This window comes from Tauraco erythrolophus, chromosome 6 (genome assembly GCF_009769465.1).
Source record: "Tauraco erythrolophus isolate bTauEry1 chromosome 6, bTauEry1.pri, whole genome shotgun sequence".
Lineage (NCBI taxonomy): Eukaryota > Metazoa > Chordata > Aves > Musophagiformes > Musophagidae > Tauraco > Tauraco erythrolophus.
Genome location: NC_141470.1, coordinates 3,881,903 through 3,907,360, shown reverse-complemented (window position 1 = coordinate 3,907,360; position 25,458 = coordinate 3,881,903). Strand labels below are relative to the sequence as shown.

The 25,458-nt window shown below is 42.4% G+C and overlaps 1 protein-coding gene across 1 annotated transcript in view; it reads right to left on the bottom strand.

The window, feature by feature from the left end:
- Positions 1–25,458, bottom strand: part of HSD17B12 (hydroxysteroid 17-beta dehydrogenase 12) — a 94,445-nt gene that overhangs the window by 15,399 nt on the left and 53,588 nt on the right. The window contains exons 4-8 of the mRNA XM_086612823.1: positions 23,610–23,720; positions 18,619–18,683; positions 17,556–17,600; positions 7,204–7,238; positions 87–168 (exon numbers count right to left, since the gene is read on the bottom strand). Of these exons, the coding sequence (XP_086468949.1) occupies positions 87–168; positions 7,204–7,238; positions 17,556–17,600; positions 18,619–18,683; positions 23,610–23,720 (338 nt within the window). The remainder of the gene's footprint in view (positions 1–86; positions 169–7,203; positions 7,239–17,555; positions 17,601–18,618; positions 18,684–23,609; positions 23,721–25,458) is intronic.

Below are 25,458 nucleotides of genomic sequence, written 5' to 3'. Positions count from 1 at the left end.
CACCACTAGATGGACACCAAAACATTTATTCCTGTAGTGTTGGCTTATGTTTGACACTTGATTTCAGCGTGGAAAAGAACACTTACCTTGGTTGCGGAGTAAAGAGTCAGCAGTGGAGTTGGATACATCCCAGCAGCTGAGGAAATATTCAAGATTACCCCTTTTGATCTGAAAGGCAGTGAAGGCATTATCATGAAATAAAAGAAACACCTTTCTTGTTTCAGAAAGCTACTGCAAGCCTAAAGAAAACCTTTAGGATGCAACTGAGATTAAGATCTGTTTAAAAACCCCAATCAAATCCTAAATTGGAATTTACTAAAGTGACTTTAAGCACAATGTAAGAATTCAAGCAGCTGGTGTAAGTCAGGAACAACTCCAAGGTCAATATAGTAAGAGAATCCAGCTCCATACATATATACACACACACAATGGGCTAAACTATGCAAGACCAATTGAGTGAAGCTAGTACAAGTCCAAAAGGCAACTTCTAAATTTCGAGCTGAGGTGGCAGAAATGGCAACATAAGTTTGTTATATAGTTCACACTTTGATAATCCCTTTCATCATCTAAACGTTACTTCGTGATGGATCTTCAAGGTCAGAAGTATCTGAATCTACTGCTCCAACACAGAAATGTTTTCATACAGTATGGAAGATACTCAGTGGATGACTACAGGAAATAGATTTCATAGATTTCATAGATTTCTAGGTTGGAAAAGACCTTAGAGATCATCCAGTCCAACCGTCCCTAATCCCCATTAAACCATATCCCTAAGTAGATCATCCACCCTATTCTTAAACACATCCAGGGATGGGGACTCAACCACCTCCCTGGGCAGCCTATTCCAGTGGCTGACAACCCTTTCAGAGAAGAAATACTTCCTAACATCCAACCTGAATCTCCCCTGACTAAGCTTATACCCATTTCCTCTTGTTCTATCACCCAATACTAATGTAAAGAGCCCTTCCCCCACCTCCCCACCATCCCTTCTCAAGTATTTGTAGGCTGTAATCAGGTCTCCCCTCAGCCTCCTCTTCTCCAGGCTAAACAGCCCCAACTCCCTCAGCCTCTCCTCATAAGTTTTATTTTCCAGCCCCTTGACCAGTTTAGTCGCCCTTCTCTGGACTCGCTCCAGGAGCTCAATATCTCTCTGAAAGCGAGGGGCCCAAAACTGGGCACAATATTCCAGGTGCGGCCTCACCAGTGCCGAGTACAGGGGCAGGATCACTTCCCTGCTCCTGCTGGTCACACTATTCTTGATACACGCCAGTATCCCATTGGCCTTTTTGGCCACCTGGGCACACTGCTGGCTCATATCAAGCCGGTAGTCAACCAACACCAACACGGCAGTCAACTCAATAGAGTTGGTTTACAGCTGCGTTACAGTAGCACTGAAGGTATTCCACAAGAATATTTTGGTAAGGGTATCAGTCTGAAATGAGCTACCACCTGCTCTGCCAAGCACTTCTAAAACTTTCTGTCCTACCTGCACATGCAACACTCCCAGATTTCCCAACCCACTGACTGATTTTGAGCACGTCTACTTCTGAGACTCGCTTTACCTACAAAAAGAGATGTATTATTCAGTGCTAAGTAGAGAGAAGAAATAGTTTTAAAAGCTTCAAGCAAATGAGGGCAAGCATGCTGTTAGAAGGTGCTACCAGACTGTCCAACACAGCAAAAGACACATTTCTGCTTCTTCTTACCCTGTAGTAAATTCAAGCCGGTTTACCTGAACACACTAAGTACGTTGTGTTTATTGCAGAGTGAGAACATTCATGCAGGTTGGCATCACCCAGCTCAACTCCTGCAGATTCACATACGAGTTTCTCGCCATGTTTGCTCATCTAGGATGAACATCATCACCCTGTGATGCTGGTGCCACAGTGATTCAAGTAACCATCTTCAAACCAAACGGTTGAGTTTAAGTGACCATTAAAAATTAAAACGATATAACTCTTTGAAAATCATGACAATAGATTCAAACTAACGTGGCTTCTGCCACCATACAAGTGTAAATTAAATCTGCGATTGATTCACCTCTAGAAATGAGATGGCTGATGTGGCAGAAAAGAATCATTTCAGGCATTCAGGATTTCAAACACCTTTGCCAAAGTTTGTTGTATTTTTCAGGAGTCATCTGCAAGGCTTGGTTGGTGCAATAAAGCAGTAAAGTGGACAAAAACACGTAGTATGGAGAAAATAAGACCACAAATCAATCACGAATTTTCACTACAGCAAAGGGCTAACAGCGGATGCCAGAAGTTTTTCGTATCAAGACAGGTGGTGCTTGTGATATTTATTCATGAGCTCAAACGGGGATTAGCAGTGAAATGAGTGTTCATGCAGTTTTTAAGAGATTACCAGATTGGAGAACACTATAAGGAATTTTTTTAAGAGCTCAGACTGCAATGTGAACAGGCTACAAAACGGCAGACAAAAAACCAACATCAACAAAACCAACAATGCATACTAAAGAAAATATAACACAAATTAATCACAAACCTTCCAGGCCTCTAAATCAACTATCTGCTCCCTGGAAAACCTGAACAAAGTCCACAAGGAGTTCTCTTTTGTGCAGCTTTCACCAAAACCAGCCAAAGAACAGGATGGTGGGAATGGCAGGGACAGATCCACCACCACTGAAATCTTGTATTACAGGCTACAAATATAGGACAGAAATGTAAAGAACCTGATGATTTAAGAAATGGGAAAAGAAAAAAAAAAAAACCACAAAAAAAACCCCAAATACATCAATCAGGTGAAAATATTGGTTCAGCTTAGCTATTGAAGAGACTATTAAGAGCAGCCATGCTAAGAGTATACAGCCTAATGAACGACAAAGATCAAGATCTTGATTTATCCTCTCAGAAGACAAAAGAAAGATGACATTTATCGAAACGAAAGACTGAAATTTAGATCCAATAAAAGGAAGTGCTCTGCCCATATTCAGACTACGGGAGCACCTGCCACAAAACTTAATTGAGGATAAAAGCTTAACAGGATTCAAAAAAAAAGGGTAAGTATTTATAAGGATAAACACAAGCCTCGTGCTTATAAAATAAACCAAAGCTTTAAAAGGCTGGCATTCAGGCTGTAAAATACAGGTCACAGCATCTGGCTAGTGTGCCAGATGTGGTGGCCATCATCTCGGTGCGAATCGATGGTTTGACCCATCGAAGAAAACCCTCTTGGAAACATCACAAACTAATAGCAGCCCCTTGCAGAAGCTGCGTGGATCGGTCTCTTTGAAGCGGCCAATGCCACTGTGGGTTTTGTGGTTTGTGGTTTTTTCTTTGTAAAGAAAGCAGCCCTAGCCTTAAAAACTCCTAACTTAAAACCTCCAGATAAAAAGGAAACCGAGAAGCATGCGTGTAGAAGGAACAATTCCAATTGCTCCAATTACAATTTTGCTTCCAAAGAAGTGTTTGTAGGGAGGGAGCTGAAGAACTATGCGAGCACCAGTGCAGCAAAAAGAAATTTTGGCTCCATCCAACTCAACTGTGCAATTAATGGAGGGGGAAAAAAAAAAAAAAAGTTGGTTACTACAAAGAGAGTCAGGCCCACACCCTCACACCTCCCCGTCATTCTACCTTAAGTGGTCCAGCACCAGGGAGGCTATATTTAGCCATCTCCCTGTTGCTGTGGCAACCAGTGCCTGCTCCAGCTGCACGCCAAGTGGAAAGAGCAAGCTTCCTCTGTAATGTAATTATGCACTTGCTACTTCCCTGGCAATAAATACCATAGTTTGATATTTGTCTAGAAACAGTCAACTGATTTTCGTTGGTGGTGGGGTTGGGGTTTTTTTTTTTTGCTCCCAAAGACATTGGCTCTCAGTTTTTAGTTCTGGGAGTCTCCCACCTTAGGCAGCAGCCCGAAAATTTACAGAGGAACTGCTTGTTTAAGTGCAATAGGAAGCTGCAGATTATAAATTGTCACTTGAAGTGTTCAGAGCACAGGAGAGGAGCCACAGCAAAGAATCTAAATGCCATTACCAGAAGTGGCATTCATCCAATGCCGTTATGTTTATTATAAATAAAAAGTAACGGACACATCAAGATGCAGTTGTGTTTTCTCCTTACAGACCTGGATGCGAAGCACGTGAAGTCTGTTCTGTTTCTGTATTTGTCTTGTAATATATTGCCATAAACCCAACATTCAGATCCATAAAAGTATGCACTGTAGCTAGCTGCAAGATCTGCAAGATGCTATAGCGTCACATCTATCTACTCAACATGCCATCCTCCTTGAACAAGTGAGGAATAACGATGGGATTCCTAGCCTAGTTTTATTCTTAGAGCCTGGATCCCTTTTTTTCCCTAATCCACGGTCCCATGTGGGAAATTTATAGCTGGCAGAAAGAGCAGCTGACTACAGCTACCATTCATTCACGCCCTTGGATGCGCTGGGCATCCCTGTCCTCCTGTGGTTACAGACTCTTAGTGGTGTTAACGGCCTGGGAGCTGTGACTATGCAGGAATTGGCAGCTGCAGACGTCGCTTCTGTGCATTGCAAACCTGACCATCTTCACAAAACCAAACAGAAAATGGAAGCTTTTTCAAAGACTTTTCCCTGGGACAGAAACCAAGGCCTTTGTTCAAATGGAACAGCCACTTACAGCGGCTCCTCAGACACAGGAAAAATTTCAAGGCGCGTTTTTTTTTTTTTTAACCACTATTAACCTTTTCTTTCTAAGCTTCTTGAACATTTAGTCTTGAAGTTCCTGAGGTAATTATGTAGTTAGGAAAAGCGAGAAGAAACGTGACATGTGTGCTCAAGGGCAGTCAAGCCAGAAGTCCGCAGGATCTTGGTTTTGCTGCCTCTCATTCCAATCATCTTACCCAGGTCAATGCGCAATGGAAAAACATACAGAGGTGTGGTGGGTTTGTGTGGTGGGGTTTTGGTAGTGGGAAAGGGGCTACAGGGGTGGCCCCTGTGAGAAGTTGCAAGAAGCTTCCCCAGCTCCAAGTTGGATCCGCCTCCGGCCAGGGCTGAGCCCATCAGCGCCTCTGTGATAACATATTTAAGAAGGGAAAAAAAAAAAAACTGAAGAACCTGCAGCGGAGAGAGGAGGGGGATGTGAGAGAAACAACCTGCAGACACGAAGGTCAGTGAAGATGGAGCTGGAGGAGGTGTGCCAGAGCAGAGATCCACCTGCAGTCCATGGAGGACCCCACATCGGAGCAGGTGGCTGCACCTGAAAGAGGCAGAGACCCCATGGGAAGCCTGTGCTGGAGCAGTCTGTTCCTGAAGGACTGCATCCCGTGGGAGGGACCCACGCTGGAGCAGTTCATGAAGAGCTGCAGCTCGTGGGAAGGGCTCATGTCAGAGAAGTTCGTGGAGAACTGTCTCCCATGGGAAGGGACCTCACGCTGGAGCAGGGGAAGAGTGTGAGGAGTCCTCCTGGAGCAGCAGAAACAACGTGTGATGAACTGATCGCAGTCCCCATCCCCCGTCCCACTGCACGACTGTGTGGGAGGAGGTAGAGAAACTGTGAGCAAAGCTGAGCCCGGGAAGAAGGGAGGGTGAGGGGTAGGTGTTTTTAAGATCTGGCTTTATTTCTTATTATCCTTCTCTGATTTGATTGGTAAGAAATTAAATTGATTTTTTCCAAGTCGAGCCTGTTTTGCCCATGACCACAATTGGTGGCGAGTGATCCCTCCCCTGTCTTTGTCTCGACCTTCAAGCTTTTTGTTATATTTTCTCCTCCCCATCCCACTGGGGATGGAGGAGTGAGCGAGTGGCTGCGTGGTGCTAAGTTGCCAGACAGGCTAAGCCACGACAGCAGGACACTCTATAAGTAGAGTATACATCATTGTGTCCTGAGAAGCTGAAGAGATCAACTGCCAAATGGATAACTACAACATTTCTTTAGACAATGAAGAAACTGAGGCAAGAAACTGTCAGAGTTTCAAAGTTCCAAAAACTAATAACCAAACAACATTAAACCCTTCAAAAGCAGAATGGCTTTGGTCATGTTGGCATCTTCAGAGGGTGGTGGTTTCACAAAAGGCAGGTCCCTTTATCTATCAATAATAGTACATGGGCAAGGAGTAACTTTTGACTTACGAACCCCGAGAACCCACCACTGCACTCTAATCCTCATCCTCTACTCCAGCTTTATCGGGAAATATTACATCCTGCCCCAGATCTCTGCCTTGGGTCTTCGTTTCTAATTCAAGTTTCTTTACATGAAATAAACTCATTCTTATCTCCTGATTGTTTTAACTAAAAATCTAAGCTTGTCATCACCCTGATGTGCTAGACACCCCCATACCGGCCACTAGCTCCGACGATTTGTACCCATGAAGAAACTTTGGTTCAGATGTGAAACGTTTCCTCTGCATCTGTGCAACGCTTGAATAATTGAATCCTGATCTGCAAGACTCCCAGATAGTGGGGATGATACAGAAATATCAAATTTTTTTTTCCTTAGTTTTTGTCTGATTTGGAGGATTGCCCCATAGATACGCTCCTCCTACGGTATTCATTTGGAGGCAATACCATGGTGACTACCATGTATGGTTCTACACGGCTTTCCTCGGCATGGCCAGCGTAGCTCAGACCTGACCTCGGGCAATCCCCAGCAAGCCGAGGTTAGCACCAACAGCCTGGGACAGTCAACATCAGCTAGAAAGCAGCCTGGAGAGGCTACGTGGAAATCCTGCACCTTAGTTTCACCCAGGAGCTAGCTAGGGAGTCAGTACGCATCTTCCGCGGCGACTGTGGTGTGCATTAACTCTTATTTTAAAGAGCTGGTGTCCAATTCTACTTTTCCCAAATGATCACAGACTTTCCTCACTATACCTCCTACTGTATAATGAGAACATATTCTTTGCATCCATTTTACTTACAATGACTTAGAGAAATAGCCTTAAGAAGGTTATTCCCAGGAACTGTAACCACCCCCTCAGAATAGCAGGTTGTTGAGTTAGTGCTGATGAGTCAGACGGGCTTTTTAATTCTGTTCTAAAAGGAATCACCACAACAGTGGAGAAGGGAGAGGAAAAATAAAAAGGGAATCGAGTGGAAAAGGCTTCCACCGTCTGATGATTCATGCCCCATCAGCGTGACTCACCCAGCATTACTCTGCCATTAAAACATGGAGACCAGGCTGATTAGTCACAGTAATGAATTTTTCAAGAAAGGATTCTCCCCTATAAATAATGATGACTTTGTCTGGATAGTGTTAGTGTGACTCACCTTTCCAGCATGCCGGGCAGCACCAATCGTGTCATCTGCAAAAAGAAAACATTTGTGATGGCTGAGAATGCAGACACCAGGCAGCCAGGGACGGAGGGAAGCCTCCCTTCCTCCCAAAAGCAGCTGCCACCCCCTCCACCCCAACCAAGGCTCGGGGAAGCAGAGACCATACTTTGCGTGGGCAGTTTATTTTTATTCTACCTGGATAACTTGGCTCTGTCAAGTAGTGTGTGCACTGGATCTGGTGAACCCATCCAGCTACTAGCAGAAGTACAATAAGAGTAAATAAATGAAAAAAAAAAAAAGTCTTCAGCACTCTGCAGCATCCGTGGCCTCTAAAGAACATTAAAACACCGAGTACTGTGGTACCTCCACAATCTTTCCTCACAAAAAGCATCTGTATTCCTCAAGACTAACTAAATTTATCACCTATGCCAAGATGCAAGAGAAAATCCTTGAAGGAAGGATAGAAGGATAGTAGGAATTTTAGCTAGGCTTACTGAACTGCTGATTTTAAGTTAAAATTAAATTGTGGAGCAGCAAGAGCACTGGAGAGAACTAGTGAAGTTTCCTACATGACGTTACCTACAGAAAACATGTAAGACTCCAAAACTTTTTTTTTTTTGCTGATTACACAGATGGTTTTCACACTAAAGAACCTACATAACCCATGAGGAAAGTAGCCTGGTAAACTTCCTCACTGCTCTGGAAGCTCCTGCCTTCGTTGTGATTCTCAGCAATCTATTTACGACCTGGGTGAAGGATTCTCCAGAGCAGGAATCCTAAAAAAAGCTTCCCACTTGCAGACAGAGCAGCTCTGACAAAGGAAACAAGTCAAGCATTGATCCAAACTTTGATGAATTTTAATTAGTGTGAAATAGTTAATTTTCCTACTACTAATTACTACCATCTTAAAATATGACTTAAATCCCAAATTTCTGCCCTTGAGAAATGATGTTAAAGTTCAGCTTGTGCCAAATACTACCCTGCCCCAACCCTGTTAATAAATGTCACGTCACCAACACCAAAGACAGATCAGACAAGAAATACAAATTGTTACCACTTTCCATATCTTTAAAAGGTGTTCCCACAAAGTTCTCGAAAACACAGTGAGGAGGGGGGTAATAAAATACTAATGGCACCAAAATGTAACAGTACTCCCACTGATACCCAATTACCTTGATAGCTTAAAACACGAAACATTTGAGAAGAAAGGGAGGAAAAAAACCCCAAAGAAATCAGGAACAGGAACACAAAACACCCGTAAGCACTTTTATTACAAATCTTATTGTAGCAAGTTATTCCAGTTACTATCACCACTGCATTAGCCCTTACGTACGACTGAATCTGGGTTTGGGTTTTTTTGTTTGGTTTTATTTTTAAATTATAAAACGTACCCTCTCAGTAATAAAGGAGAAAAATCACAAAAGAAAACAAAATTTCAGTTAATTGCAGTGGACACACAAATGAAAATGGTAGAGAAGGGCTGTATTTTGCATTTTATTGGCATTTCTCACGTAGGGTAGATTCTGCCATCAGCCAAACTGCATGACAGCTTCAATAAGGGACTGGGCAAGCAGGAGAAAACAGACCTTACTTTCATCAAGTCAGCTGTTGACATATTTGACTCTCAGCACTGCCCTAAAAGTCAAACTAAGTATTCAGAGTTGGTAAACATCACCAAGCTAAACAGATCTGATGTAACTTCAAAAAAACCCCAATCCCAAACCTCTAACATTAAGTATGCGTGAGCTTTTTCATACACTAACACTTCAAGAGATGCAGAAACAGTTATTTATTTTTAAGTTAAAGGATAAAGAATGATTTGGGCTGATTTTAAGACTGGAAGATCTTTTCTCTGGATCTCTCCCACAGATCCCTTGGCAAAAAGAGGAATATTGTTTCTTGCCTCTCAGGGCAGTGTAATGCTCCGTGTCATCTCCATGGACCAAAATTGCCTTCCCTTAGGCAACCCAGAAGTGGTCTAAAAAACCAGTATGGGATCTCCTGTTGTAATGCAGAGGGGACCCCGTGTTTGAAACTTTGGTCATGAATCCACAAAAATGCATTCATGGTCTAAATGCAAATTGCAACCCACCAAGCAGCTCTTAACAGTGGATCGTGAACTTGCTGGTTACTGTTGACATCCAAAGGGGAGCAGAGAAAAACGTGCTACAATAATTGTTTGACTTACATAAATTAAAAAAAATATGAAGTCATCAGCCGAGACATAACACTAGGTACACAATTCAGGTAGGAATCAAGAAGTCTGTCACCACCAGCTGTGCTAAACAGTCTGTTTCTAAAGTTCAGCTGGACAGGCAATCCATTTTTTTTTTTCCTCTCCACAGAAAAAACACTGATGGCAAAACTGGATTTCGTACTCAACATCACTTCCATTTGTTCCCATTAAAATTAATATTTTGAGAGAATTCCAAAAATCTGTGAAATAGGTCAAGACTTTTCCCTGTCTGTATTTTTACATTTTGCGATATCTGAAAAGAGATACAGGAATCTTCAGCATCTTTATGTACAGAAAAAAAGACTGTTTTTTTACAGAATAAAATAACAGAAGGCAGCTCTCTGAGTCAGCCTCACCTCGCCCAGCCAAGTCCACACTCAGACTGTTTGAGCAGTGCAAGAGCACTATTGGAAAAACTCTGGCAGCAGGGAATTCTGCAGCTGTAATCAGGTCTGGCAAACTCATGCATCGTACACACATGTAAAATATTCCCAGCATTAATCCAAATAAACCAATCTATTAGCAGAAATGTAGTTCTGCCACTAATAACAGCATCCATACCTGCTTGCACAATTTTTACCCAAAACAGCCAAACGGTTAATGCTCATCTTCAATAGCTATCATCTCAAACATGCAGTTCAACAACAAACATCCAGAATTGAATAAATATCTTGCAAAGAATCCAAATTTTAGCTAGGTCTTGTTCAGAGATAGCCAGCTCTGTAATAGGGTGTATTTCATAAATGCCAAAGCATTGCAAGGCTGAGTCTATAGGAATCAGCACGTAGGATGCTGGAGAACTCTGTGGCAGTGTTTGTTTCTCCGAAGGTAATAATAAAAGAAGAAGAAAGTGGCAGGAAACCTACAGGAGAGGTTGGGAACTATCCTAAGAGTGTCTTCGGTTGGTGGTTATTGAACTCATTTAGGCTTCCTTCACACAACCATTTTTCTGAACGAATACCACTATCCACAGAAATACCAGTGCTGCACTGGGAAACGTAGATGTTCCCAACACTCTGAAGGCTTTGGTCATTTCAGACCAGTAGCTGGACACTAAGCTATGGGAAAACTGCCACCTCGCCCAAAGCAAACTGGTTTTTCTTTCTGAAAGTTTGCAGTAGAACACAGTGAGAACGTGTGTGTGCGTGCACCATCTGAGAAATTTGCTCAGGACAGTCTCCTCGACATCAGAAGCTGTTAATCTTTTATATTTTACGTAGTGATGTTCAGCACACAACCATGAAGCTAAACAAGCTCCCTTTGGAGAGGGACTTTTTCCAAGGGCATGTAGTGACAGGACAAGGGGCAATGGATTTAAACTGAAAGAGGGGAGATTTCCATTAGATATAAGGAAGAAATTTTTCACTCTGAAGGTGATGAGGCAGTGGCACAGGTTGCCCAGAGAAGCTGTGGCTGCCCCATCCCTGGAAGTGTTTAGGGCCAGGCTGGACGAGGCTTTGGGCAACCTGGCGTAGTGGAGGGTGTCCCTGCCCATGGCAGGGGGGTTGGGACTGGATGATCTTTGAGGTCCCTTCCAACCCAAACCAGTCTATGATTCTATGAAGCAGTAGTTGTTGAGGGGTCTTTGCTTGTTGGTTTTTCAGTTATTTCACATACACACATAATGCTACCATAGAGTCTGGGGCATGGTTCCTTCGGTTTGGGGGACTGAATTAGTTTTAAGTCAACTTCTTTCCCACTAACCCTCCATCTCCTAAGCTCCAGGATGCTCACAGCAAATGGCTAACTCAAGGTAGAGATTCATTACGGATCCTTTCATTAATCTTTTATAGGGCAGCTGTTATTTCTTGATGTCTATTTAACTGCAGCTGCATTTATTACATGTCTGGCAAGCACTGGTTGTATTGCCCACTCTTCCTCACCAGATCTTTCTGCCTTCTAATTTTGGGAAAAGGAACACCGCTTTTAGACTAAAGCAGTAGAGATTCCTACTTGCAGATACAAAAATGCACAACCATATGGCTAGATTTATGTTCTAAAACAGGTGCTACACTTAAAAGCTCCTATTAGAGGACTAACAACTAGTTAGAAGTTATAACCATGTATTTCCAGATTTTTTTCCTTCAGGAAAAAAATCTCTCATTCTTAGTGACCACTGTTTTCTCATTTTGATCCAAGCAATAGCTCAGGAGCAGAGCTCAGAGAAAAAAATAATGATTTGCAAAGTTTTGAATATCTTTCAAGTGATACTCACTCAGACTGCTAAAACACAGTAGGAGAAGTTGAGGGAAATATTCAAAGTCATCCTTCCCATCTTACGGGCCACACAATTGTTATACAAAACCAGAAATCTAAAACCACAGTTGTATATTTAGAGACAAATTATTCTGCGGTACGATGTTATGACCGCAAGCCACTCTTTCCACTTCCCAAAGGTATAATGATCCGTAATTAAGCCTGTGCAAGTACAAAGGATGAAACTAGAGAACTTGGACCAGTTTTCTACTATGTTATGTGGCTAAGAAGCTTCCTTCAGATCTCATTCACGAATCTGAGGTGAAACTACGACGACTCAAAGCATCTGAACTTTTTAAAGATGAGCAATTCCCTGCGGCGCGCCCGCTCGCGTCCAAAAACCATCATTGCTACCGTAAGATAATTCATAGTGCCTGGGCAGAGGATTCACACCAGTTCAAAAACACACTGTTTCACAAATAGTTAACTGACCCCGTGCCTATGCAACACTCACCTGCAGACCTTACACTGAAAGAACTAAAGAGCTGTGCTCATGCACTGGTAGTTAAATTGATCGTGAAACCTATTCTCAGCATCTACTATTAAGTTTTTGGGTTTTTTTTTAACGTGTCTCTTTTGAAACAATAGCTTCTTAATGCAGTTCATACCCTTAACTGAACAAGGATGATTCATGTTTGTAAAAACTGGCAAGTAAACCTGCTGTCAATTCAATGCGGGGGGGAGGAATTAAAAAAAAAAAATAATAAAATTTTAAAAGTTGCACAGCAACCCAGGTAGCAAGGTCAGAAAGGAGTACAGGACATACAAAGGGAACTACGAACATAACATGCTGCAGGTCCTGTTCGTTGTCAGTGACTTTCTTTTGAGAAATAATTTCAGGAGAGAGTTCTCCTCTATTTAGAGCCACAAACTTTTGGAGTCCAGTTTACAAGGGAAAGCGCTCAAAATCAGCATCTCATCCACCCACACCCCCGCCCTTTACATAGGAAAAACACTACCAAATAATAAGGCTGAACTTTTTCTGTTCAAGATGCAGAATACATCTTTGTCCCAACTCCAAATCTACAAAAAGCCACAGTACTCCAGGATTTCCACTAAATTTCCCCAAGTTACTTGTACGTTGACAAAAAAATCCCCAGTGCTTCCCTGCCTGTTGCTGAAAAGTATTTATCACAGCTACGTTTGCCTTGTCCCAGCTTCCCACGTATCATGCAAACAAAAAAAATCACGTAGGGTTCTAGTAGGGCACAAGCAACTATCATCTGATTTCTTTACAGACGTGGTATTAGGCTGCACTGAACTCACGGGAGGGAGAGATGTCATTTCCTACTGTCTTTCAGGATTACTGTTCCCCAGGCTTTTCTTCTTTCCACGCACGGGTCTGCAAAGGAATATTTCTCCTCTTTCTCAAATACACTAGCTGCTTCTCCCCCTTTCAATTTTATATCAGTCCTGGGGTTTGTTGTTAGGGCTTTTTCTCCCAATCTCTCAGTTTCAGACTTTGTAGGTAGAGTTGCTCCCTTGTCCTGCCTGGGATTTACAACCTGGTGTAATCCATCTCTCGCTCTTCTATCGTTAAGTGGGCAGCTGACACTAGATCTCTCAGTTCAGCAGAATGTATTTATTTATTTTGGAGTCTTAAGCAAGTTATAAGCTCCTCAAATAAAGTGATGATAAAAATCCACCATCTTGTAGGCCTATTATCTCTTTGTATTTGACACACAGTATAAAACATAAGGTGAGCAAGGCACAGATGACCACAGACACCAAGGCTTGTACATAGATGCAATTTATTCTCCTCCTTCCTCTCTTAACGCCAACTTCCAACCGAAGCCTGGCCTGCAAGCTTAAAATTTACATTCCCCCAATACATAATAGCTTGCAAACCAATTCAGCTCCATGGTCAATCAACCACTAAGCCAGCACTCCCTCAACTATTTAGTCCTGCTCATTTTTCAAGAGAACACAAGTTTCTGCCTTGCTCCCAATGCCATTAGCATATTGCGATGCTGCAAACAGAAATAACATGCTTGCTTTTCCTCACATACTAAGTATCTCTTGCAGCTTCCAAAGGAGAAGAAAGGGCTCCCTGAAGTATGGGAAACTATCCTCTATGCTCATTATCTACCCACTTTTTCCACTGGACAACATCTGGCATCCTTGGCTTTCAGTACAGTAATCCAACAGCTAAATCAAGTTTAATTTGTTTTTCCAGGTGAAATCAAAGGCTGTAGCATACAAAGGTGAGTTGACACAAGAAGATGTAGTTGATACAAAGGAACTGTAGATGAAAACTACACAGAGCAACTATAATTTGGGCTCTTCAGCACTTGCTGGTTAGTGAAAAATCCCAGGACTTTTGACGTGGTATTTTATTCAATGTCAGAAATATGTCTAGTTTCTGTTTCAAAATACGACAAGGCATCAAAAAAGCCAAAAATAGAATACAAACCCATGTTACCTGAACTGCCACCAACAATCATTAAAAAAGTTCTGGTTTTTAAATCCCCCTAGAAGCTTGAGATGAGATTATGACAGGAACCATGAAACTTTGCATACTACCCCATCTTCTTCCTCATGTATCTGTCAGCTCGATCCTTGTATCAAGCTGCATTAAATCTCAAACTTTCCTGAGAAAATACCACAAACAAAAATTCTTCATTCTATTTCTGGCATCACCAAGACCCAAGGCACTTTTTGGTTTTGTATGTTATATGAAGAACGGAGTAACTCCTGCAGTGCACATCACCATAAAAACGTGACATTTTCTGCGGAGCTTAAAAGGAACTCACTGTGTTTGAGGGGGTCAGAGTGGTGTTTGGTCAGGTTTTTCAACCAGTATTTTACAAGATGTGAGATTTCCAACATGTTTTACCCAGTTTCATAACTTGTCTCCAGTGGTTTACAGGGTGCTTTGAAGGCAGATCACAGTAATCACACCACTTCGTGTCAAAAATGACTGACCCCCAAAATTGCACCATTGTGGGGTTCATGGGTGACTCAACTCAAAAATGTTCTAAGGATATGATGGGGATAGACAGCATGGAATAGGATTTTGGAAAGAAACATGTTTAAAAGCTCTGACAGGAAACAAGTTCTCAAACATTAGGGAAAATTTCAGTGTTAGATCCCTTACAGTTGGGAAAAGCATCAAAAAAGCAAGACCAACTAGGCTGATAATTTATCCTGTGAGGTGAAGATGGGGTCTTCTCTCTCAGCATACTCCTTCCTACATGCTACATATTCCCTAGGAAATCCAATGTGCTGCCCAACAAAGAAAAAGATGAGTCAAAAGGTAAGGGATGAGTGTTACCCTTCAAAAACACCTACACCTGCAGCAACAAAACAGACCTTAGCATTTCTGCAGAACCAAACCGTGCTGAGTATTTTGATTTTCCCACTTGAAGCCTGAGGAGTGTTTCAGCCAGAACTGGAGTGGAGTTATCCGGCATGCGTGCCAGCAAAGTTACGGTGTCCAACAGAGGTGTTGCTGATGGCACATGGTACAGATAACTGAGAAGACAGGAGATAGAATTACCTTTTAAGCACTGAGGAAGTTTTGTCCCAGAGGCAACACTCCAGAATATAACAGCAGACAGGTTATGTGACACCTCTGAGAAGGATCTGGAGATCCTGTGAGCAGAGCCTGAACGGGTACCAGCAAAACCTGCTTTGTCTCCCCTGTACCTTCACCTTTTCAGCAGACCTTCGTCTCCTTGCTCAAGGACTCAGTGCTCTCTTCATCCCAAACGTCATGGTTTTAATCAGGCAGGAAGGGAGAATTTAATTTTTTTTTAAACACACTTGTACCCCTGGATAAGAGAGGTATCAACCTAAAACACTGAACTGAATATTCACAAGGTTCACATCCCAAAATCTAAGTGAAAGGATATACGGACTTTTTCTAAAATTATTTTTTCCTACCATGCTTCTCTAGTTCTATGGGTTCTCCTGAAATGACTTACAGATGGTACATATCTCTGATGTGCTTCTCTCCCCAAAACAGTAAGCATCTGGCATGCCTACTGTTTAATTACACAACAGGCTCGTGCAGGAGGAAACATTTTCAAGACTGGAAGCTTATGCTTAAATTCTGATTACACCCAGTAGCAGGAGCTGTTCACGGTCAAGAAAAAAGTTTTCAAACAGAAGGAAAAACACTATTAACACACAGCAAGTGAATATTCAGGAAGTTTTTATACGTGTGAAGACAACCACACGAAAATGCAAAGAGGCTGACGCGATATAAATTTTATAAGAGACCGTAGGACAATTTTGTTAAATTGTTGACCACCACCGATGATAAACTCAAAGATTCAAGCCACAAAACAGTGCTACTTTTTTCTGGAAACGACTATAATCTGGCTGTATCTCTGGAATTTTAAGTGCAGACCGAGTTAAAGTAGACCTCAACTATTATTCTAGCCTACCACCTTCAGAAATAAGTATTAAAGTCATTCATCTGTAACTTTTGTATGCTAACAAAATGTTCCCAGGAAGCCTGACACCCCAAATTCTTTAATCCCTGAATAGTGCACTCCCTCTGCTGGCACAGCACTGATGGCACACCTCAGCAGAGCCATTCTGATTACACTAATTTCTAGCTAGGAAGTCCATGCATGACAATATTTCTTCACATTTACACCTGCTGTAGCTGTGTTAACACTGGAGAGTCCGCTAAACAACTTCCACAAGAGATGCTTTCAAAGGTGCCCATTAAAAACTGACTTCTCCGATGAAACTCTTGCAGGAGTGCAACAAGACACCACCATCCTTCTCAGTCGACTCAAAATCTGTACTCGTCAGGCTAGCAGTCATTTTCAAGAAGAAAAGTTTCTGAAGACTCACTGTTGCAGCATTTCTAACTTTGCAACAAGTAGTTGTAAGATGTCAAATAAATCACACAGGAGTGAGTTTGCAGCAGCAAGCTGACACTAACAATCCCGTTCAGTCGTGCAAGGGTTGCGTTTTGACTGATTGCCCACGTTTTAATAAGGCATGGAAGTCTTACAGCAGCATTGTTTCAAGAGGTCCTGTGTCCCCTCACATGCAAACACCATACCAGATGAATTTAGTACTTCATCTCATCGGAAGAGCTGGAAGAAAGTCACATCTTTCAAGCTGGCTTTGAAACACCCAACATTTTGGCTTTGCCATTAACCCTCAGCTAATGGAGATGCAAGTTTTGCTCTGCCCAAGAAAAAGCTAAGGTTTAGCAGTTAATAATCACAAGGAGTTTCTTCAGCACCCACTGGTACTACACAAACTGACTCACTGTGTCATGTGAGCAGCTGCTACTCCCCCTGCCCCTTTTAAGCTTTGAAATACCAGGATGAAAATCTGATTTTTGAATGGGCCTCATGGTAACAAATAAGGAAACAGCCATACGTTTTAGCCTGAAGTCAGGTTGATTTCTTCCCAAGAAAAGCTTTAAAAGGGACAGTAACTACTTCAAAAGTTCACACACACTTCTGTGAACTTGGTTTTCCCTCCTGCTCATGTATTTCACAGAAAATATTTAAGTGCCTTCTCACAACAGCACAGAAAAACCTGAGGTGTGCAGAGATAAAGGTTGCCCGCCCCAAGAAACACAGATGTAGCAGGAGAAGAAGGAACAATTTACAAAAAGGACTAGATCAACCAGCAGGAAGAAGCACTAACTGTTGTTTTGTGGACATACCTTGCTCTTCTAAATAGCCAAGAAGTCTCTTTCCAACAAATTATATGTCACACAACAATCAGAACAGGCTGATACAACAATCAAAACCTCTGGGTTACTCTAAGATGAAAAATGAACCTGTGGCCCAACAGGTAAAGGTGATTGCTTCAGACCACTGTTTACTGGTTTTGAATAGAAGACATCAAGAACAAGTGTTGGTAACAGGGCACTTACCTTACAAACAGACATGATGTTGATGTTGATCAGTTTGTCAATTGCCTACAAGAAAACAAAGTCTTGGGTTTTGTTCTAAGTTATTTGATCAACATTTTACACACCCTCTGGGTTTAAGTGCCAGGATAATTTAAACCTTACACTTATACATCCACCTTTACTCCTTCCCTTCCTGCTCAAGCATCAGGAACAAGGACAGACTTGCAAAGCAAAGTCTGTGAATGGCTCTTGGTCAAGTTTTGTCTCTGATGAGGGACATATAGGTGTCACACTGACACTGTATTTCCTAAACCTGTTTGCAATATTTATGAACTTTAATAAATTCTGATATTTTAGACATGTTCATAAATTAACGTCCATAATTTGCTTTTCACCATCTCGTAACTGTTTTAGTGACTTAAAAGTTTATTCATCAGTTAAAAAAAATAGGATTTTTTTTGCCTAACATTATGATGCTTATTTGAAGGTGACCCAAAACCCAGATACATTCCTCAATACTCAGGCAGAAAGCACAAAACCACAGTTGACACAGTGAGCTAAAGGGGCTGTGGGAACAAAACGCACCACTGAAATTGTCCAGAATCAGAGTTTTCAACGCAACCAAGATCGTCCCTACGTTACGAACTGTCATATTTAAGTTTCCTAACAGTGTTATGGAATATGCAGCTTCCATTCATGAACTTGCTTGCTTCCCTTCAGCCACTTAAACCTGCCCCACGAGCTAAAGCCGCTCATGAGCAACAGTCAGATGAGACCGTGGACATGAGTGGAATTCAGATACTGACCCGAGAGCATCTGTCTGAAATGGAAATAAAAAATGAAGAAGCAAGGAATAGTGTAAGTTAAAAAAAAAAAAAAAATAAAAAAAAAACACACCACAAAAAGGTGAGGCTGCCATCATCTGAACTGTGTTATGTAAACCTCTCCGCTTTCTGAACCCTTAGTTCTGATCAAAAAGCCTCATTATGTGAGTGACGTAAGCAAACCTAAACACTTTCACCATATCCACTAAGCATTCAGTACTAAAGATGAGCACACTACAAGGTACGATAAAAGCACTTACTTCATCCAGGTCTGGAACATCAAGAAAATATTCAGGATAAGAATACGACATTCCCACATTGTTGACTGAAACGAAAGCGTGAATCTTCAATTAGATTGTTTGGATGACACCTGGTTTCTCACGCTCTGATTAATGACAATTTTCAAGCAATACTCTTAAACCGCACGTATACGTGGAACATGAGAGTGAACACACAAACCATTTTCAACGTGGAAATGTTAATTCTCCAGTTGTTTAAAAGCTGGCACGTTTAGCACATTGCCCCCGTCTCCCACTGCTTTTCCCAGCGCCGGGGAAGAACGTTTCCCCTTTTTCGGAAATGTCAGCGCACGCCGTGCAAGCGCACGGGCAGCATCGCTGCAACATGGACTTCTGCAGCGCTGCCGAAACGGAGCTTCAGGTCAAAGAAAAGCTCTCAGTGCCTGGCAAGGTCCTGCACGTGGGTCGGGACAATCCCAAGCACAAGTACAGGCTGGGTGGAGAATGGATTGAGAGCAGCCCTGAGGAAAAGGACTTGGGAGTGCTGGTGGATGAGAAGCTCAACATGAGCCGGCACCGTGCGCTGGCAGCCCAGAAAGCCAACCGTGTCCTGGGCTGCACCCAGAGCAGCGTGGGCAGCAGGGCGAGGGAGGGGATTCTGCCCCTCTGCTCTGCTCTCCTGAGACCCCACCTGGAAGACTGTGTTCAGCTCTGGGGTCCCCAACACCAGAAGGACATGGAGCTGCTGGAGCGGGTCCAGAGGAGGCCATGAAGATGATCCGAGGGCTGGAGCACCTCTGCTATGGAGACAGGCTGAGAGAGTTGGGGCTGTTCAGCCTGGAGAAGAGAAGGCTCTGGAGTGATCTCAGAGCAGCTTTTCAGTACCTAAAGGGGCTACGAGAAAGCTGGAGAGGGACTTTTGACAAGGGCGTGTAGTGATAGGACAAGGGGCAATGGCTTTAAACTGAAAGAGCGGAGATCTTAATGAGATCTAAGGAAGAAATTCTTCCCTCTGAGGGTGGTGAGGCACTGGCACAGGTTGCCCAGACAAGCTGTGGCTGCCCCATCCCTGGAAGTGTTCAAGGCCAGGTTGGATGAGGCTTTGAGCAACCTGGTGTAGTGGAGGGTGTCCCTGCCCATGGCAGAGGGGTTGGAACTAGATGATCTTTGAGGTCTCTTCCAACCCAAACCATTCCATGATTCTAAGACATTAAGCGAAATTGTTAAACGTCCTTTTTTTTGATAAATAAAGTGAAGTAATTGGCAAAAAAAAAAAAAATTATTCTGGCATGTCTCCCCAGTACTTCTCGGGGCAGCCGCTGCCTCCCCTGCCTGCCTGGAGGAGCGCAGGTCAGCGCTGGCTTCGGGACACGCACCGCGCCCCTCCGCAGCCGCGGAAAGCAGCGGGCGGGCGGGCGAGGGCAGCGCCGGGGCCGGCAGGTGGCAGCAGGAGCTCAGGCGGCGGCCGCCGGCTCCGCGGGCGCGGAGGCTCCGCGGGCTGCCCGCACCGAGCTGCGCGAATCCCAAACACAAGGAAGGGAAAACTTCTAACACCGTTAGGAAACAACGCTGCTGCGCAGCCTGGGTTGTCTCAAACTTGATAAAACATCCGGATACGGAGACGAAAAAAAAAGGGAGCAAATGGGATCCCCGCTCCCGAAGTAGCTGTTGTTCATCTTACGCAAGTGAATCGTGTGACATTTGGTTGCTGTGGCAACGTTTTACATTTATTTAGTGTCTTACACCCCAGAGAATCCCAAAGCGCGATGTGTGCTCAGCAGCACTGTGCACCTCCAGGGCAGGAGTCTACACTGGGGGTTAAGAAACATTGTCAAAAGGCACTGATGCTTTTAAAAAAATATAAAAATAAAAATAAAAATAGCATTTGGGTGCAGCTGTAGGGGCTATCATTTTAACACCCAACCTAAAAGATATTTAAGTATTATTAGGGATGCAGGAAACACACGGGAGAGATTCTGGCAAAGGACACAAACTTCATTCAGAGATTCCCTTGAATAACAGCTCTTGCAGTCCTGATTTTTGTGTATTTATGGCAAGTCTTAGTTCATTAGTCATGTTGTTTGTTTCAAGTTTTTAACTTTTAGATAACCTTTCAAAAATACAGGAATTTAGGAGAACAAGGAGTTGGCAAATTCCCAGAAGACGTTTGCTATATTTAGAAAGAGAAAAAAGTTTTAAAAAGGAAGAAGGTCCAATCCTGCTATTGTGCCAGAGGTAAGCCAGATTTTTTCCTGCTTTTCATCCTAAAATAAACTAATTTTCAGTTCATCTCTCTGGAAAGGACTTTAGCTACGAACTGTGGCAGGGTTTTGGGACTAACCTTAGTTATTCTATCCAAATTTAGCATATTTATATGATTCACACTACCGAGACAGTGCCCTTCCACTTTCAGCAATCATTTTCTACCAGATCATACTTTGCTGCAGTTTGGAATAGAAGATTAAAAAAGTTAACTTTTCAGTTTGTTCAGGCATCTTTTACTTCGAGAAATCTGGATAACGACGGAGTAAGATAGTGTCCAGCTCAAACTCCTTTTGAGAATCACAGTGATTTAAGAACAGCAAAAGAAAGATTTCCCACCTCTGCTTGTTTAACATATTGCTGTAGCTAGCACATGTTCGAAGTCACTGACAGACGCTGTTTTGAACACACAGCAAAACATTATGCAAACTCTTTTAGCCTTCGTACGTGGGTGAGAAGAAGCTTCCAAATAAGAAGTTTACAAGGATTTCAATCCGGGAGTACTTTAGACTCCAACTATATAATCAGAAGCTCGATCTTGAGCAGTATATGTGGAGACTCCTGTGTCTCTAAGTACAAGATTAAAAAAAATAATCAGCATCCATCACTGGCAACTATGCTGTGCTACCAACGTTTCTCATACCTCCTGTTCCAGATGAGACGTGAAAGAAGAAAATATACTGGAGCCTGAGGACTCATCTCTTATGGCTGTTCTCATTTAAACCCATGTTTTCCCTCACACAAACATGAAAAACACAGATCAGCAAAAGCTATACTCCAGATTGCAACAAATGCTCCAGAATTTAGAATATAAAGCACTAAAGCATGAAATTAATTGCCATAAAAAAAAATAAGATACGGTCTTTCTTGAGTAGCCATCATCTGTGTTGAAAAATTACATTGGCAAGTGGTTTCTATTAATACAGCTATATCTGGGGAAAAGAAAAAACCTACGTATCACAGAATCTGATGAGCCCAAGCATGAGATCTACTAAAACTGCTAGTGATTAGTTAGAAGAGAGATCTCTGTAAACCTGCACTGGCAATGGCTGCAAGAAAAAAAAAAAGCAGAGGAACTCAGCTAGAGAATACACAACTCTAGAGCATTTAGTTGCTATTTTTACCATGTTTTTAGTCAAGGTGCTCACGCAAATAAAGGCGAGAACCAGGCTCTGTGTGAGGAACGTGCTTGTTTTCTTGGAATAAGCTCACACAAAATTTGAGACACGTTCACTGCTTTTGTGCCCACTTGGAGCAAGACTCTAAATTAGAGTCAGATTTTCATGATTTTGTGCATCACCATAACCTTATCACAGCCTAAGAAAAAAAAAAACCACCTTCCAGTGTGGATAAGAGGTTTGTTGTTTTGAGACATTTAAGTGATACATGATCCTGCAGCAATTGCTACGTGACATGCAAGCCTTAGTTCCCTGAGTTGATTTTGACAGGACATATTAGAACAGACATTAATTTTAATCTTCAAAGTTTCTTTGGAACTTCTTTCCTTCGGAAAGAAGAAACAAGGCACCCACAGCTTTGTCACACTCCTCTTTACACAAAACACATTGTTGGCAGTTGCAGTTACTCCAAGGAATTTGGATTTTTATAGCAATTAAATACTGGATGTCATTCATGAGTTGCATGTATTTATATCTGTTAGAAGTATTAGGGAACATTCTGGGCTTTATCCTTTCATGTTTTTTTTAAATTGAATTTTTGTATACACTATTTTCTGCAGACATTGTACAACAAGATTCATGTATTAGTAAAGTTCATATAGTATATCATCCTGTGTAGAAGGAATTTATTCTGAAATATGCTCTTTTAAAAAAACACAGTTCTAGCTCCAATTACTGCACTTCAGATTGGTAAAATGAATTTTGGAGTGAGAAGTACTTTATCATATGATATATATCAGTAGAAGTCTGAGCCATGCTACTCTCTAAAATTTCATGCCTTATGTTTAAGCATCACAGGTTCTCAGCCCCATATTGAGCAACGTAGAAATACAGGATACGCACAGGTATCCATGCTTTTAAGGAAAGAATCAGAAAACTGATAAGCAACTGCCTTCACCCCACTGTTCAGATTCAGGTAAACTGCTGTTACGTTTCAACTCCTCTTCACTTGTGATAAACAGCTTCTTGAAATCACCTCAGTTCTACATTGGACAAAGCAACTAGATGGATCACCTTGTCTTTTCAAGGACCACCACACCACCTGCACTCCTGCAGTATCACAAACTCCAGCATTTTGCGTTGCTACCAGAACAGCAGCTTACCAGCATAACCAGAACAACGCTTAAAACTTCTGAAGCAGGAGCCAGGTACTTGCTGCTGCATTGTAATGATTAAATTTCAACAGCTCTATAATTAAAAGTTAACGGTTCTCCCACGGGGCTCTACTGCTAAGCTGAATCTGGAGCTCGCTTAGGTTCTAAGACGGCGTTCGGTCAAGTCACAGCGCACGCGGTCATTAGCTAAAGAGCCTTTAGCAATCATAGAGGAACACCTCAAAAACATTCAGTAAGCATCACAATTCCTGGAATTCCAAGCACACATGCAAGCACCATCTCACACAGTGTACCAACAGGATGCTAAAACACACATCGAGCATGCGGCAATACAGTTTGAGTCAGGCAAACATCAGCTTTTGTGAATTGGTTTCGAGAACTTCAATATGGGAAAAAGTTAGTTGGCACATCAAGATGGAATATCACTATGAAAGATTTAGAAAGATCAGATACAAACCTAAAACACCGATCTCCAAGCCTTCCAATCCCGCTTTGATCCTACTGTAAATATCTTCTCTCTCGCCAAAGTCTGCCACAATGACTTTTGTTTCCACTTTGTACTTCTCCTCTAGAAAAAAAAAAGTTTTTAGAGGTTTAAGTTTTAAATAGTTGAATTATCATTCAGATATTAAGAATGTATGAGTTACTATGGTTTTACAAAACATTATTTTAAATAGCTAACATGACACATTAGCATTTTCACCTCTGCAACAGGAATCCTGGAATTTTAACATCACCTGCACAAGAAGTTTGTGACATCGAGCTACTTCTGGTGAGAACATGAATTCTCAAGTCATTCGGCACATTTTAATTGTAAGGGACGACGAAGGGGGCAAGAAAACAAATTATATAGGTTTGCACAGAAACAAAAAAACCCCACAAAAATCTGAAAACGTACACGCCACGCAACAGTGTTCAAGTACAACTTGAGAACAACACTTTTTCCCATCTTAGGCCAAACCGTAAATGAGTTGCTTCAGACCAAGCAAAACAATTCTTTATTGCCCTCTGTTTCCATTCTCACTTCTGGTGCCACAAAACTTTTTTGAATATTTAGTATTTTGAACATAAATCAAAAAGGGAACATGTGGGCGAACAAGAGCAGCAGAACTTCAAGTTTAATGATTCCAAAACTGTTCTGATAAGCTGTCATCTCCATCCTTAGCAGAACAGGAAAAATACACGTAGCATACACTACGTTTTGAAACAGGAGAGAAAGCAAGTATTAAAAATACTTCGTATAAAAAGCACTTCTGCTTCCATTAAGCTAAATTAATTACACTGAATTAAAATCAGTGCATTGTCCTCTTGGACTTTAAAAGTGAACAGCAGCTTAACATCGCAGCATCCCTGCGTTTTGCTGCACCTGACCCCCACTCCAGCGCTCCTTAAGGCACCTGCACGCAGCTCGAGAAGGATTTTGCAGCACTTTGCCCCCAGAGCCATTCATAAAAGCGGTGCCACGTTAAAAGAAAAAGAATCATTCACAAAAAAAAAAAAGATTAGAAGCAGCCGGATTCCCATGATGCTCCTTCCCATTCAAGGGAAAGCCGCGACTCCCATGATCCTGCCGTCCATTCATGCAGAATCATGAATCCACTGAACTCGCCGCTTTGCTGGCTGCCTCCTCCTCCCCCCTGCAACATCCCTAAAGGCAGATGAAATTATTTCCCCTCCTTTCCCCCCCCCCTTCTCCCCACCCTCAACCTCTTCATCTCTCCTCAACAGCTGCATTGTTTAAAAATCCCCCGAGAGATGTTGCCATGTCGAACGACGACGTAAATAGCATTAAGCCCCTACTGCAGCAGCGGTCTTGTGATCGCGTCAGAAGAAAATCAAGTTCAACGTTGAGGAGGAAGGGGGGGAGGACGGGGGACAGAAACAGTCTATTTTTGACCACAGCTGTTCCAATATTTAGCGTACACGCTCGAGTTCTTACAGGACGCTGAATTCAAAGGCGGCGTTAGAGGCACAACTGATGCGTGCAAGTTGGGCTGGGCGGGCAAAGCCCAAGTCGCCCGCTTCTGCACAAATGCCATTTTTAACTGGTTTATGGGTTCTGCGGCGGCCTTCGCTGCCACTCGGATGCCTTCACGAAACGTGAGTTGTTTCATAGATTTCTAGGTTGGAAAAGACCTTAGAGATCATCGAGTCCAACCGTCCCTAATTCCCATTAAACCATAGAATCATAGAATGGTTAGGGCTGGAAGGGACCTTCAAAGGTCATCTAGTCCAACCCCCCTGCAAGAAACAGGGGTATCTCCAACTAGATCAGGTTGCTCAGGGCCTCGTCCAACCTGGCCTTG